A 16224-nucleotide genomic window follows, 5' to 3' on the forward strand; every position below is an offset into this window, starting at 1 on the left:
TCATTTCACTTAGATTGTCAGGGTTTTTTTGTTTGTTTTTTCTTGTTTGTTTGTTTTTAGTGAGGCAATTGGGGTTAAGTGACTTGCCCAGGGTCACACAGCTAGTAAGTGTTAAGTGTCTGAGGCCGAATTTGAACTCAGCTACTCCTGACTCCAGGGCTGGTGCTCTATCCACTGCGCCACCTAGCCGCCCCTAGATTGTCAGTTTTATTGGAATATAATTGGGCAAAATAGCTCCTAGTAATAGCTTTAATTTCATCTTCATTGATACTGGTAATTTGGTTTTTAAAATTTTTTAAATCAAATTAATAGCTTATCTTTATTGTTTTTCATAAAACCAGCTCCTAGTTTTATTTATTAGATCAGTTTTTCATTTTCAATTTTATTAATATCTCCTTTGATTTTTGGAATTTTTATTCTGGTGTTTAATTGGGAATTTTAAATTTGTTCTTTTTCTAGTTTTTAAAATTGCACACCCAATTCATTGATCTGCTCTTTCTCACTTTTATTGATGTACATGTTTAGAGATATAAATTTACCCCTAAGCACTGCTTTGGCTATATCACACAAATTTTGCTATGTTGTCTCATTGTTGTCATTCTCTTTAATGAAATTATGATGGTTTCTATGATTTGTTCTTTGATGACTCATTTTTAGGATTAAATTATTTACTTTCCAATTAATTTGTAATCTATGCTTCCAAGTCCCATTATTGAACGTAATTTTTTTTTTTTTTTGGTGAGGCAATTGGGGTTAAGTGACTTGCCCAGGGTCACACAGCTAGTAAGTGTTAAGTGTCTGAGGCCAGATTTGAACTCAGGTCCTCCTGACTCCAGGGCCGGTGCTCTATCCACTGCGCCACCTAGCATTATAGTATTATAATCTGAAAATGGTTCATTGAATGCTTCTGTGTTTCTGCATTTGTTTCTGAGGTTTTTATGTCCTAATAAATGGTCAATTTTTGTGAAGGTTTCATGTATAGCTAAGAAAAAAGTATACTCCTTTCCATTCCCATTCAATTTCCTCCAAAGGGCTATCATATCTAATTTTTCTAAAATTTTATTCATTTTCTTAGTTTCTTTCTTATTTATTTTGTGGTTAAATTTATCTTATTCTGAGAGGGGAAAGTTGAGGTCTCCCACTACTATGATTTAACTCTAATAAGTCTATGATTCTTGGAATGCATAGAAGTATATGATTTAGAGTCTATCCTCAGGGAAGTTGCAGTCTAACTGCAGAAACAAAACTTACATACATGAAATAATTAAAGAACAATGTAAGACAGCATATGGTTGAAAATGGTAGCTTTATATGCTATAGACTGCAAAAGTGTTAAGAGTTGAAAAAAGGAAAAAGGTGATTCCCAGTTGAAGTAGCTGGGAAGGCTTCATAGAGGAAATGAGACCCTTTGACCTAGCCATCCCATTGGTGGTATAGATCCTAACAAGATCAATGACAGAAAGAAAAGGCATACATGCATGCATGCATGCATGCATATATATATCCTTATAGATTTTATATATATATCACATCAATATGTTTTTATGGCAGCAAAGAGCTGAAAACAGGATACATGTCTCTATTGGTGAAGAGCTAAACAAACTGTATTATGTGAATGTAATAGACTATGACTATGTCATTAGAAATGGTAAACATGAAAAATTCAAAGAAGCATGGAAAGATTCATGAACTGCTGCAGAATCAGGAACATAATGTGCCCAATGACTACAGTGATATATGGCAAGAACAAAAAGACTAGATATCATATGATTATAATGATCAAACTTGACCCTAGAGAAGAAGAATGAAAATTTGCCTTCTCTTCTTCTTTTATTTATTTATTTATTTATTTTTGGGGGGTGAGGCAATTGGGGTTAAGTGACTTGCCCAGGGTCACACAGCTAGTAAGTGTTAAGTGTCTGAGGCCAGATTTGAACTCAGGTCCTCCTGAATCCAGGGCCGCTGCTTCCTCTCTTCTTTACAGAGTCAGAGAACTATGGATGGGGACCCTTATTTATACTTTCAGATTTGGTTGATGTATTTGTTAGTTTTGCTAAATTGCATTTTTCTCTTCTTTTATAAAATTCTGCTCTATTTTTATTACATAACAAATTTAGTGGCTCTTTGTATAGGAGAAGGGAATCTATATTTAGAGATGACAGTAACATGAAAACAAATGACATCAATAAAATATTTCATTTAAAAAGAGGAAGTAGGGCCTGAATGATTCATTCTCCATCACCCTGGACTCTCAGTTTTTCTTAGACTTTTCTCTTATTCTGATGCAGGTTTACAGGAAGTATGGCGATGAATATGGAAACCTCACCAGCCCTGAGATCACTTTCAGCTACTTCAAGCCTAAGCAACAGCAGGCCTGGGTGTGGGCAGCGGTATCTGGAGCCTGTTCAGTAAGCTGTGGGGAAGGTGAGGCTTGGGAGTCTAGTATTTTTCTTCCTTCACCAGCAGAAAGGAATGACTACTTCTTCCCCTGAGGGTCTAGATGGATCTCAACTTAAAACCTCAGACAGAAGGACAGCCTAGCACTTTTCTTGTGTTGTTTTCCTTCTCAGGGTTACGTCAAGTGAGTTACAGCTGCTTTGACCAAGCTCAGAACAACTGGATCGATGATATCTACTGTGAAGGGACTATGAAGCCCCTGTCATGGCAGGAATTCTGTGTCCCTGGGCCGTGCCCCCCACAGTGAGTGCTGTTGATAAGGTTTTGGTCTCATAATTCTCTTGGCAGAAGATAGTTATTTGGGGACTAACTGGCTACTTAGTTCTTACCTTCCAATTTCATTCTCATCCATGCACTTATGTTCCTATATTAGTACTCAACTATATAGGCTGATGGGGGCCATGCCTAAGGGCATGGGCGAGGGCTGATTATACTGAGTATTTCTTCCCTCCTCCCCCAGGTATTTATGCTGGAGAGATCAGGGGCAGGCTTGTAGGGCAAAAGACATCACAAAGGAAAAGCTTTGGTTGGGAGAGAGCTAATGCATTGATCGTGTATATAGGATTCTCAATCTGTTTTAGCCTCAGTCTCCTTTTTGCTGCCTAGCTCCTTGAGTCTCTCCCTATGCATAGCAGGACTGGAACTTTCAAAGTGTGGATCCTGAGGCAATTGTCCTGATTTTGTCACTCCTTAAGGCAGTGGCCCTGCAGCTAGACGAAAGGGTCAGAACCATCTTTTTCCCAAGTTGAGAGTGACTTAGATCCCAGGCCTAGCCTGGGCTCATTTTACCCAGTTTAGTGTTGATTGATTGATTGATTGATAGCAATAGAACTATGTGGGAGTCTGTCCCAGCCAGCCTGGCCCAAGGAATCCTTGCAAGTCAGGGAAAAGCCTAACTGGTTCTCATCCTCCTTCCTGTGGCGAGTAAAACTATATGTGATTGCCTTATTTCTGTCCCAAGTGTAGGGAAATTAGCTGGGGTTTATCATATATTTGGTACTTAGAAATTAGAAGATAAACCCCTGTTTTGGGGTATTAAGCATTTATTAAAGTATACTAAGTATTAGTAAAGAGAGCACATGTGGCTCTGAAAGATAGGAAAGCCTACCTAGGAAATAGAAGAGAGAGAAGAAAGAAAATGGGGAACCCTAATGGGCTGCCTGGTCTTTTTTTTTTTTCCAATTACATGTAAAGACATTTTTCAACATTCATTTTTGTAAGACTTAGAGTTCCATTTTTTTTCTGCCATCCTCTTCTTCCTCCCCCTCCTGAAACCAGCAAGCAACCTGTTAGAGGTAATACATTACAATTGTGTTAAACATATTTCCACATTAGTCATGTTGTAAGAGAAGAATTAGTACAAAAGGAAAAAACCAAGAATAAACAACAACAAAAGCGAAAATAGTATGCTTTAATATGCATTCAGATTCCATAGTTCCTTTTCTGAAGGTGGAGAGCATATTCCACCACGAGTCTTTTGGCATTGCCTTGGATCATTATACTGCTGAAAAAATGGGCTGCCTGATCTTACCAAGCTCCCGAGTGAAAGAGAGCGAGTGTCTATGCAAGCTTCCTGAGGGTAGGAGTAGAGCCCACACATATACATTGTTCAAAGTCAATTGGCTATCGTCACTCAAATTCATTGGTTCACTGGACTTGAGGGTGGTCCATGAGTAGAATGTGCTGAGGTCAGAGTTCAGAGAGCAGATCCTCAGGCCGAGCAAGGCTTTCAGGTAGGTGTGGTTTTGAGTGAGGTAACTTCCTGACTCTGGGCTGACCTTAAGAAAGGTCAGGCCAGGCTCTCTTGGCAACCCCTATTATTAATAATTTTCTCACATTTCTTAGCTGGGTAGCAGGAGACTTTGGTCCTTGTAGCACAACCTGTGGTGGAGGAGTGAGAGAACGGACAGTAAGCTGTGTGAAAGTAGAAGGCAATCTTACCCTGATGCTACCAGAATCCTACTGCAAAGCTTCTCTCCAGCCCAATGCTACAGAGACCTGCAACCCCCAACTCTGCCTTACCAGGTAATGGGGCCATGACCAGGTAATGGTAATCACCTGGTATGGTACCAGGTAGTTACCAGATGTGGGAAGAATTGTGACATGGATAAAGTTTGTCTTAAGAGACTTCCCATAAAGTACCAGCCCTGGATTCAGGAGAACTTGAGTTCAAATCCAGTCTCAGACACTTGACACTTACTAGCTGTGTGACCCTGGGCAAGTCACTTAACCTTCATTGCCCCGTCAAAAAAAAAAAAAAAAAAAGACTCCCCAGACTGGCTCAGACTTGGAGCCTTTTCGCCTCTCAGTGCCTCATTCTTCTTTTGCCATCTTTGACATCCTCTCAAGCCTCAGGAGCCCACCAGAGGTATTCTATAAGCCCAGGCCTCTTACCTCCAAACCAAGTACCCAGAGTACTGCCAATCATTCTTTTTTTAAATTTAAAATTTTATTTTTTGGGAGGTGGGGGGAGGCAGCTAGGTAGTGCAGTGGATAAAGCACCAGCCCTGGATTCAGGAGGAGTTGAGTTCAAATCCGGCCTCAGACACTTGACACTTACTAGCTGTGTGACCCTGGGCAAGTCATTTAGCCCTCATTGCCCCACAAAACAAAAAGTAAAAAGAAGAAAAAGACTTTTATTTTCCCCAAATTACATGTAAAAACAAATTTTAACATCGATTTTTAAAACTTTGTGTTGCGAATTTTCTTCCTCCCTCCCTCCCCCACCCCTTAAGAACTCAAGCAATTCAATATAAGTTATACATGTGTAGTCATGCAAAACATTTCCACATTAGTTAGGTTGTGAAAGAAAACAGACAAAAAAAACTTTAGAAAAAGGAACTAACAAAAAAATTATGCTTCAATCTGTATTCAGATATCATCAGTTCTTTCTCTGTAGATAGATTGCATTTTTCATAAGTCCTTCAGAGTTGTCTTGGATCACTTTATTGCTGAAAATAACTAAGTCATTCACAGCAGATCATCTCACAATATTGTTGTTATTTTGTATACAGTATATTTCACATTGCATCAGCTCATGTAAGTCTTTCCAGATTTTTCTGACAGCATCCTGCTTATCACTTATAGTCATCGTCATCGTCATCTTTATCATTATCTTACATTGCTCTTGCCTCTGCTTCAAATTTTTTTTCACAGTTACTATTGTTAACTGTGTTTCCCTCCATCCTATGCCAATCATTTTTGAGGGCTCTTTTCTGCTGTCTTTCTTTCCTCTTCCCTTACCTTCCTTTGTCAAACAAAACTTCCTAATCCTGTATAATTTCCTCAGGGTATCTGTCAGCCAGCTAACCTGTTCAACTTCCACCCTTCTTCCCTAGTAAGACATTCTTGGGCAGCTTATGTTCATTTGAACAATTGTCATCTGGAGTCATTGCCCCCTGCCTCTATTGCCTATTCTATGAGAGACACTAATAGTGATCTGGGTGGGAAAGGAAGGTCATTCAGTAACAGGACAGTGGGGAAAGAAATATCAGAGACAGGTATGTCCTTGTAGCACTTCCTATGGAAGAGGAGTGAGACTGTCTTTCAAATTACCCCACCTAGTCCACTTTCAGTTTAATTCATGAATGTTAATTAAATACAAGTTATTTGAAAGGTACTCTTAGGTGTAGGAGATAAAAAGATCAGAACAAAACAGTCCTTTTCCTCAGGGGTTTTCCACAGAATCACCCTTGCCTGATACCCCCATGGTTCTTTGGGATTCCCTCTCCATGCTGCCCTTAGATAGAACTTGTAGAATGGAGCCTTTTCACCTTCCATGCCACCTCTAGGTGACAGAGTGGGAAGCAACCTGTAATGGACAGCAAGACCTGAGTTTGAATCCTGTCTCAGATACTTCCTAGCTGTGTGACCCTGGGCAAGTCAGCTTCAGTTTTGTCATCTGTAAAATAAGGATAATAAGGGGCAGCTAGGTGGTGCAGTGGCTAAAGTACTGGCCCTGGAGTCAGGAGGATCTGAGTTCAAATCCGGCCTCAGAGCTTACTAGCTATGTGACTTTGGGCAAGTCACTTAACCCCCATTGCCTCACTAAAAAAAAAAAAATAGGGATAATAAAAGTACCTACCTCACAGGGTTGTGGTGAGGATCGAATGAGATAACATATGTATGGTAGTTTTCGAACCTTAAAATGCTGGCTAATATTGGGTTTTGTTACCAACCTTTTTCTCAGGAATAGTGGCTCTTCTGAGGTAAGATGGGAGGTGTCCTGGCTTCTTATTGTTTTATTTCTACCTCCTCTATTTTTGGGGTTCATGATCTTGGTTAGGAGTACTGTTCAAGCCAAGCAGCAGAGGCATTTAGAGAGAAAGATGTCACCTCCTGACTCTGACATTCTGTCTTCAGGTGGAAGGTATCAGAACCTGGTCCCTGCTCCTCTGCCTGTGGCCTGGGTCTGGCCCAGAGGAATGTGACGTGTATGCAAGAAGGGGATGGCCTGGAAGGCCCAGTGGATGACAGGCTATGCTCTATGGAAGAAAAACCTCCTCACCTCTTGCCATGTGTTGTGACTGTCTGTCCCCTGGGCTGGAATACTGTAAGTGTCCTGACTCAGCCACTTCTACCTGCCCACTTCCAAAGGCCAAATTCACAGTGAGAAGGGAATAATCCAGAACATGTTTGGGAGGGAGAAGGGAAGAAGGATACTGCCCCAGCTAGGCTGGAAGGATGATGATTGAAGGTGATGAGACTCTACCTGTCCCTCTTCTCTGGGAAGGCGCCATCCCTGAAGGTTTCTTTATGCCATTGCTCAAGCAAAGTTTATTTTGTTCAGTCTTTCCTTTGAGCTTTGGTGGCTACAAGCCAAAGGGAAGATAAAAACCATTGTCCCATTTGTAGACTAGGTCATCCTTCTCCTTCTAAGTCAGCTCAGGGGTATTCATTTATTAGAAATTTATAAAGATAGGCTGACTTTATTTCACAGGGGAATGCTTTCTTTTTCTAAAAGTTACTGGGCTTCTCAACTATATTCAAGAACTAGGAGGTAGGATGGCTTTCACACCAATGACAAGTTGCCTATGGTGGTCTCAACTAGGGTTTGGGGAATCAGACAACTTGGAGTCATGAAGACTTGGGTTTGAATCCTGCCTCAGTCACTTACTAGCAGTAAGTGATCCTGTGCAAGTCACTTAACTTCAGTCTACTTATCTATAAAATAGAGATAATAATCATACCTAATAATACCTACTTCACAGGGTTCTTATGAAGATCAAATGATATAAAATATGAAAAGAACTTTGCAAACCTAATGTGCCATGTAAATACTAGACATTATGATAGTTGGACTGCAAACCTCCACATCCTGACATTCAGGTATCAGACTCAAACTCTGAAGCAAATTTCTAATCAAATTTCTAATAATCACCTTTGTGAAAAGAATGCAAAGCAAAGAGCTGAAGTGCCTAACTAATATGGAAAAATGCCTCTTTCTTGGAAGGCTTTGTGAGGGCATTTTTATGGACTACTCAGTCACTAAGAGGTCAGGAGTGAGGAAAGTAATCTATTCCAAGAAGGCATAGTAAATTTAAAATTTTCAGTCTTTTTCATTTCCCAAGCTACCTTATTTTCTCTCTCTCCTCCTCTCTCTCTCTCTCTCTCTCTCTCTCTCTCTCTCTCCCCAATCCTTATCCTTATCCCTTTCCCTTCTTCCTCTCTGTCTCATTTTTTAAGACACTAGGCAAATAGGACTGGATGTCCCATGGGCCTATCCCATGTTCATCAGCATGTTATTTGTGGTGGAGCTGGGGGGTGCTTATTTCCTCACAGCAAGAACCTGGGTCTTTACTGGAAGAAGCTATGGACCAATTGGGAGCTTCCTGGAAAGAGAATCTCACAGTGCATGTGTGGAGCCCTCTGGTTGGGGACTGCTCAGTCTCCTGTGGCACAGGTGAGTATCTTTGGGAACTTGAGTAGCAAAGGGCTGAGGTATGTGAGCCTTTCATCTCTCTGATCAGCAGAATTCCCACAAGAATCAGAGTAAGTTGGCCATCAATTTAAAAACTTTCCATTTGACTGGATTTGGTGTTGGAGAACCTGAATTCAAATCTCAGCTCTTCCACTTACTATTTGTGTGATCTTGGGCAAGTCTTTTCTATAGGTCCATTTCTTCATCTATAAAATGAAAGGGGTGGACTCAGTGAGGTCCCTTTTTGCTCTAAAAAGGTGATTGTATCATAGGGTTCCTAACTGATTTAGAATGGGGCTGACCACCTCCATCTGCTTCGAGACATAGTACAAGGACACCACCATGGTTGGCAAAGATTTTTCCTACCCTCTGGAAAACTTCACTGCCGTAGAAAGGGTTTTGCCTTACTCTGGCAGTTGTTCAGTTCTATTCAGGTTGCTAAATAGAGTATTATGAAATGCTAGTGCTGGACTCTCTATAAAATGCTCCAATGGCGTGCATCTCAAATAGCCTCTGATGACCAAAGCCCAACTCCTGGCCTTCTTGTGGCGGAACTGTTTTCACTAACAGGAGAAGGGACAAAGGTGACTCACTGGCGCCTTAAAACCAGTTGCTTCGGGCAGGTGGGGCTCTTCAGCCTTGGCAGCCAACTTGCCTAGGGGAAGGAAAACCCTGATTTTAAACCTCCGCTGCCTTGCGGCTATACCCATATATGGGAAAGGCTTCAGGAGTTAACCCCAAGGAAAAATCAGGAGTTGGAGTCCCTTCGGCAGTTGGATGTTGGACATCACATCCCTCTGGCAACTCCTGCGGTGGCACTGGTGCCACACTGTATTGGCTCTGCCTCTCCTTTGGATCCACCAATGTCGCAGAGAGGGAAAACCTGCTGCATGGGCAACAGCTTGTTTTCCATATTGATCTGCCCAGGCCATCGCCCTGGAGAGGACACTCCAGCTATTCCTCATGGGGTAGATGCAACAGAAAACACAGCCACACTGTGGCTTGTGGCTCTTCAAGGCGCTGATCCATGGTCGTTTGTGACTGGCAGAAGCCTACTACGACGATGACTACTACTACTACTACTAGTGCTGGACACCAGAAGAGGAGGACCAAAAAAGAGAAGACAAGATTCTTGGAGTTGAGATCTCTTGAATTGCAAATTAATTAATGGATTTATGAGATAGGGACAGGTGTGCCTGGTTCTTTGAGTACTTGCCAGCAAAGACCAGCAGTGGGAGGTAATGCTCTGATCACCCTTTAATAAGGCATAGAGGCAAACAGCACAGAAAATAGAAAGACAAACACAGAAGGAGGTACAGAGGCAGATGGTGTGGGGATGGGGATGAGGTGATGAAGGAAGGCAGGCAGGGTAGGGAAGAGAATGGAGAGGTAAACAGAGTCACTCATGTAACCATGGATTGGAGTTGGGAATACTAGGTAGAATGGACCCAGGTAGTGATGGGAGATTGGGGAGCAAGGGAGAAGAGTTTGTGTTCTCATTTTTATAGGGTTTTGGTGAGGGACAAATTAACACTTATCCATGCCACCTTGGGATTAGTTTATCAACTAACTTTGAGATGATATGGATATGTTATCAGCAACATTGGGTGTTCTGCTGGCCTTACTGCAGTTGTTTGATCTGAGGTTTATCACAAATAAATTCAATAGAGGTAAACTGAGGTACATACTCCAAGCAAAACAAACTCATTCATCCACATGTTTATTTATTTATTTACTCATTCATTTAATTATTTAATTTTTTAAATTGCATATATAATTCCTAGGTCTGTAGATTTTTTTTTAGATCATTCTGAATGTGTTTAAAAAAACACCAAGGAAATAAAACCACGTTTGACACTCTCCCAGCCACTCTCAGTGCCTGTCATGAAATGGGGAATGGGGCAGGAGGAGACCAGAGAGACTTCCCACTTCAGCCCACCCCATAGGACCACACAGCCCACCTGGATTTCTGCTCCTTGGTGCTATGTGCCCCATGGGAAAGAAGTGGTGCTGGGGGTGGGGGATGGAGTGGGGAGAATGGGACAAGCAGCAGCATGCAGTGATCACATGTCCCCCTCTGGCAAACTGGACTAAGGACAAGAGGGGATGTTAACCAAAGAATAAACAAAGTCCAGAGTGAAAGGCAGAGGAAACCCTTGCCAAAGGGCAGCCTGCAGTTGGGGAAGAGGGAGAGAAGGGGCTGGGCGGTTGCAGGCCAGGAAAGGCCAGGCCAGGCAGGGAAGAGGGGAAAGGTTATGGAAGGGCTTCAGAAGAGGGCCCTGCATCACCGTCATAGTTGACTGTCTCAAAGCTGGGCTCCACACCCTTGATGGGCTCTATCTTGCCTGAGTCATTGATGAAGGTCATCTGCATGCTGCCCTTGGGCACACAGCTCTTGAGCACCAACCTTCGAACATTGGTGCACACGTCCCCTACGATGGCATTCATCTCAGTGTTCTTAAAGTTGGGGGCGAAGGTCTGGCAGTAGACCTTGACAGCATGGAGGATCTGCCTGTCCAAGGGTTTTCGCCTAGGGTCTTTGGTGGTAGATTGGATGCCTAAGCCACAACTGTTGGCCAGAGTGTGCCTGTCAAAAAAGGAGGCAAGAAGCCGACGAAATAGGACTTTGTGCCTTGTGCCGGCACTGATGTGACAGATTATGAGCTGTGCCCTTGTGATGTATACACGGGTGCTTATTATAAGCTCCAACTTCTCAGCAGGGTCACCCTCGTCAGAGAGTTTTGGGTGGCATCGACCGCCAATCTGGTTGATGAGCTCAGCTGGCAGTGAGGTCAGGTCTTGCTGCACCCAGATTCTCTTTCGAGACTCCGACAGGGCCTCCACCTTCTCAGCTATCTGGCCTATGTTCATCATGCTATACATCGAGGACATGTTGTGTATCTGGTGCTGCAGCTCATCAGAGTCTTCCTCCCCTGCATTCTCCTCATCCTCCTCATTGTAGTAGGAACTGGGGCTATCACTAGTGTAGGCGCTGGATGTCCCAGGGCCGGTCTGTTCGAATGTGCTGGGCCTGCTCCCCTTACCTGCTGTCCCCTCTGGCACTGGGGTTGGGGCCACGTGCTGGGGCTGCTGGGATGAGCTGGAGAACTTGACCATTTTGCGGCTGCCATTGCTGCCGCCCTCTTTCGGGGCGCTGTCCCGTAACTGCTTGGCTACAGGCATGCATTGAACTGAATCTGACTCTTGCTGCTCAATCTTAACTCGAGAGACAAGGGGAAGTGGGGTGCTGTAGGCTGGCCAGCTAGAAATCTGGGCTACGGGACTCTGAGGCTCTGATGGGGGAGTTCCCTCCACGTGAAGGCCCTGTGAGTCACAGCTGGGCGAGCTCACCTTGAGTAAAAACTCTGTGCTTTTCTCCAGATCTCCTGAATCTGGAGGAAGTGGTCGCTCACATTCATGCTGAGGCAGCCAGTGTAGCAGAAGCTAAGGATCTGTTGGAAAGACTGGGGCTGCACAGCTTCGGGCAGCTCCACCACTGCACTCTTGCTGCTGTTGAAAAGGTTCCGGAAGTAGGACCTGCTGGCAGCCAGAACAGCTCGGTGGGCCTTGAAAGCATGGTCTTTGACCACCACTGACACATCGCAGTAGAGACCCTGCAGCCACTGCTCATTCAAACATCCCAGGATACTGTTGCCAAAGTTGGGGATCTCCATTTGCTGAGCGTGAGCCATGATGTAGGACCTTGAGGAGGGATGGAGGAAGCCCCTCTTCCCTCCACCCAGGATGTCAGTTCTCACACGATGAAGCTGAGCAAAGCTCAGGGGCCAACCTCCCTCTCTGGAGCGGCGGACCGACTGGCCCATGGGGCTAAGAGGGCTTGAGCTAAACGGGGCAGGACTGGGTCAGGCCCCGCGCTGGCTTCTTTAGGCTCCCTGGCTCTGGGGCTACGGGCCTCACAAAATTAGTTTATTAACAGTGAAGTATATAACTGTTAACAAAGTGGTTCAGATTGACCACCTCAGGGAGATGGGGAGGGGCCCTCTTTTATTGACCGGCAGGAAAGGAGGGGGTGGGTAGTTGAGAAACACTGTAATTGACTATATTAAGAGAGGTGGGTGGGCATTAAGGTGTGGCTAATCATACCCTTCTCTGACAATAAAGGAATGTTAATTGCTTTATGGGTTTTGTCTGCAGGGACTCAGAACCACCAGCCTTCCTTGACCCCTTGAAAGAGATTAAACTTCTCCTAATTGCATAAGGACAGGCAAGGACAGATGACATATCTTTTGGGGCATGGCACCAGGTTAAGCCAGTTATAACTTTCAGACAACAGGCAGATGTTAATTTTTCCCTTCAGTCATACCTTTAAACTAAGCTTACCTCAAGAACATGAAGTGTGGCTTGACAAAATGGGGTGGTGATACAGAATCAAGTAGATTACAGAATAGAATCAATTATTAAATGATATAGAAAAGTTTAAATTTCCTCAGGCTTACATAGCATAGGCCCTCACAGGAAGGGCTTGATGGCTTCCCTTCATTTCGCACAGTCTCAGGATGTGATTTTTAGTTAATAGAGGATAGTTTGCACATTATGCTCCTTTGATCTTTGAGATAGTCCGTATGTGATTTTTGGGTTCTCTTTTGCAATCTTACTTTTTGCTATGATGACTTTATACTGGCCTTTTATAAGCTTATATACTACACTAGCTAGAAGTGTGTATGGAAGGGGGGGGCGGGTCAGAACAAGAGACAATTTTTTTTTTGGGGGTGAGGCAATTGGGGTTAAGTGACTTGCCCAGGGTCACACAGCTAGTAAGTGTTAAGTGTCTGAGGTCGGATTTGAAATCAGGTCCTCCTGAATCCAGGACGGGTGCTCTATCCACTGCGCCACCTAGCTGCCCTAAGAGACAATTTTAACACACCTATTTAGGCTTCAATTTACTTATCTGAAAAAATGAAGGGGAGGGATTAAATGACTTCTCATGAATCTTCTAACTCTAAATCTATGAACTCTAAGGATCTCTTCAGCTTCAAATCCCTGAACCCTATGATTCTCTCCCCCACAGGCTTAAGGGAGCTACGCTATGTTTGTTTGGACTTTGCCAGCAGGAAAGAGGTCCAAGAAGAGAAGTGTAGTCCAGTGAGCCAGCCAGCAAATCAGATAATGGTCTGCCATGCTGCTTTTTGTCCACCTAGGTAAAGCAAGAAACAGTTCAGCTGCCTTTCCTCACTTTTAGAGTTGCTCCTCTTCCAGGGAACTCACCACCACCACCACTAAGTCATATTTATGTAGAATTTCTTTAAAAATAAATGTGTTGTTAACTTTTGTTTTTACATTGTTTAGATTTCCCCATTTTCTCCCTGACCCTTTTCCAGAGAGCCATCTCTTCTGACAGCTTTTTTTAAGAGAAAGAAGAAAAAAAAATCTAGCAAAACCAATCAACACATCCAAAAAAAAAAAAATCCTGACATTATACACAGTGTTTTACACCCTTAGTCTTCCACCTCTGCAAAGAATGGGGAAGCTGTCTTTTCATAACTTTCTTGAGGCTAAACTTATCTATAATTTCATTACATTCACCTTTGATTATTTTGTGGTTTTTCCTTCCACATAGTCCTTCTATTCTCCTTACCTAAAACATCATTTTAGTCATTTTGTAAATTATTTTTCTGTCTCTCTTTAATTCATTTTGCATCAGTTCATATAAATCCTTTTGTGGTTCTTTATATTCATCATTTAATACAGCACAATAATATTCCATTACATTCACATACCGTAATTTGTTTAGTCATTCCCCATCTGATAGATATCTACTTTGTTTTCAGTTCTTTGCTACCACAAAAAACTGCTGCTAAACATTTTGGTTCATATAGAGACTTTCTTTTTTTGGTCAATGACCTCTTTTGGATATAAGCCAGTAGTGAAATGTCTGGGTTGAAGGGTATCAACATTGTAGTTACTTTATTTACATACTTCCAAATTGCTACCAATTCTCTGCTCCATCAATAATTCATAAGTGTGCCTGTTTTCCACAACCTCTCATTGACTATTCCCATCTTTTGTTATCTTTCCCAATTTTCAGGGTAAGATTTAAAACTTTAAGCTTGTATTAATGTGAATTCCTCTTACAATTGGTGATTTGGGCATTTTCCCCCACATAGTTACTAATAATTTATAATTCTTTTGAGAGCTGTTGGTTCATATTCTTTGACCACTTTATTCTTGAGAACTAGCATTTGGTCATATATATTTCTGGGGAGGGTGGGGTGTAGAGTAATAAACTTTTCCTAAAGCCTCCCCTGTAGAGGGCTCAGAATTTTCCCACTATCGCTCTTCATTTTCCACCAGCCACTGTGTTCATTTTTAACTGAACATCATGCTCCTGGTCCCCTCCAGCTCCCTGCCTCCTTTATCAGCTTTGACACTTTTCTGTGTTGTCTCCCCTCATTATATTGTGAGCTTATTGTGGGCACAGACTGACTTTTGCTTTCTTATTTGCCTCCCCAGTGCTTAGCACAGTGCCTGGCAGTTAATAAATGCTTAGTGACTATTGATAGCCCTTATCGGAGATATTTGATAGATTTTTTTGCTAATTGACTATTTCTTATAAAGAGCTTTAACATTTACGAAGTGCTTTCTTCACAACAACCCTGTGATGAAGGTTTCAGCTCAGTCATTTTCAGTCATGTTCAACTGTTCATGGCCCTGTTTGGGGTTTTCTTGGTAGAGATACTGGTTCCTCCATTTCCTCCTACAGCTCATTATACAGGTGAGGAAACTGAGGCAAGCAGGGTTAAGGGACTTGCCCAGGGTCACACAGCTGGTAAAGTGTGTAAGACCAGATTTGAACTCATGAAGATAAGCTTCCTGGCTCTAGGGCCCAGCATTCCATCCACTACACCACCCAGCTGCCCTCACTTTCATTATCAGCTTCCAAGTCAGGGTAATAGGGAAGTATAGTCTCTAAGAAGAGAGCCTACTCTTGCCTAACATATTCGTTCTTTCCTTTTTTCTCTTTGGGTGGGAGATCAAAGCTCTGGCTCCTTGTCCGGTGACCTGTGGAGGAGGGAAGGTGCCACTCTCTGTCCACTGTGTGAGGCAGAACAAAGGCCTGACCATCAATCTTCCTCATTCCAAGTGCTGGGGGATGCCCCGGCCTAGCAGCTACCAGGACTGCAGTCCAGAACCTTGTCCTGCCGGGTCTGTATACTCTCATGCCTATGGGCCTCGTGCTTACTCCATCCCACTGAGAGAAAATGGCAGCATTCTAGGAGGAAGAATATCCCAAGGCTGTTCAGGAAGCATAGGGCAACCTTCTCTAACGTGGCTTATTATTACCTAGATTTGGATCTAGCAGTGGGGAAACCAGGGCCCCTGAAACTATAAATTGTGCTTACAAAAAGTCTGATGTAAAACTAATCAGTACTAATCCTGTCAGCATTAATTTTATGTCCCAGCACCAGAGTTATCAAAGGACTTCCTGATGGAGTTAAAGGAACCTCCCCAGTATGAAAATTGCTTTCCATTGCCTCATCTGATGACCCCACGTGTATTTAGAGATGGTATCCTATGCAGGATTTTGTCTCTAGATGAGCACTAATTATTGGGTATGGTGATACTGGAGTGGGAGGCCCCCTGTGATGTCCTGATAGAGTCCCTCTTTTATCCTTAGGTAAAATGAGCCCTTGTTAGCAATTAGGTTTCCTCTTTGTAAAATGGGAGGGGCTCATTGACCTTAGTTTATGAGTCAGAGGGATTGGTCTACAAGGCAATAGGTCAGTCTTGCTTGACAGTAAAATTGGGTCACATTTATATTGTGCTTTAAGGTCTACAAAGAGCTATACACACATTCTCTTGTTTGTCCATTTCATCATGGGGAATGA

The 16224-nt window shown here is 42.9% G+C and overlaps 2 protein-coding genes across 2 annotated transcripts in view; one reads left to right on the forward strand and one right to left on the reverse strand.

Moving 5' to 3' along the window:
- The window catches only part of ADAMTS13 (ADAM metallopeptidase with thrombospondin type 1 motif 13), a 71059-nt gene that overhangs the window by 44113 nt on the left and 10722 nt on the right, over positions 1 to 16224 (forward strand). The window contains exons 19-25 of the mRNA XM_043985097.1: positions 2289 to 2424; positions 2571 to 2700; positions 4303 to 4482; positions 6820 to 7009; positions 8239 to 8359; positions 13407 to 13536; positions 15362 to 15541. Coding sequence (XP_043841032.1) covers positions 2289 to 2424; positions 2571 to 2700; positions 4303 to 4482; positions 6820 to 7009; positions 8239 to 8359; positions 13407 to 13536; positions 15362 to 15541 — 1067 coding nt within the window. The remainder of the gene's footprint in view (positions 1 to 2288; positions 2425 to 2570; positions 2701 to 4302; positions 4483 to 6819; positions 7010 to 8238; positions 8360 to 13406; positions 13537 to 15361; positions 15542 to 16224) is intronic.
- On the reverse strand, positions 10631 to 12069 carry LOC122742265 (nucleus accumbens-associated protein 1-like). The gene is given in 2 exon segments (XM_043986378.1): positions 10631 to 11757; positions 11760 to 12069. Coding segments are annotated over 2 exon segments (1437 nt in total).

This window comes from Dromiciops gliroides, chromosome 2 (assembly GCF_019393635.1).
Source record: "Dromiciops gliroides isolate mDroGli1 chromosome 2, mDroGli1.pri, whole genome shotgun sequence".
Classification (NCBI taxonomy): Eukaryota; Metazoa; Chordata; class Mammalia; order Microbiotheria; family Microbiotheriidae; genus Dromiciops; species Dromiciops gliroides.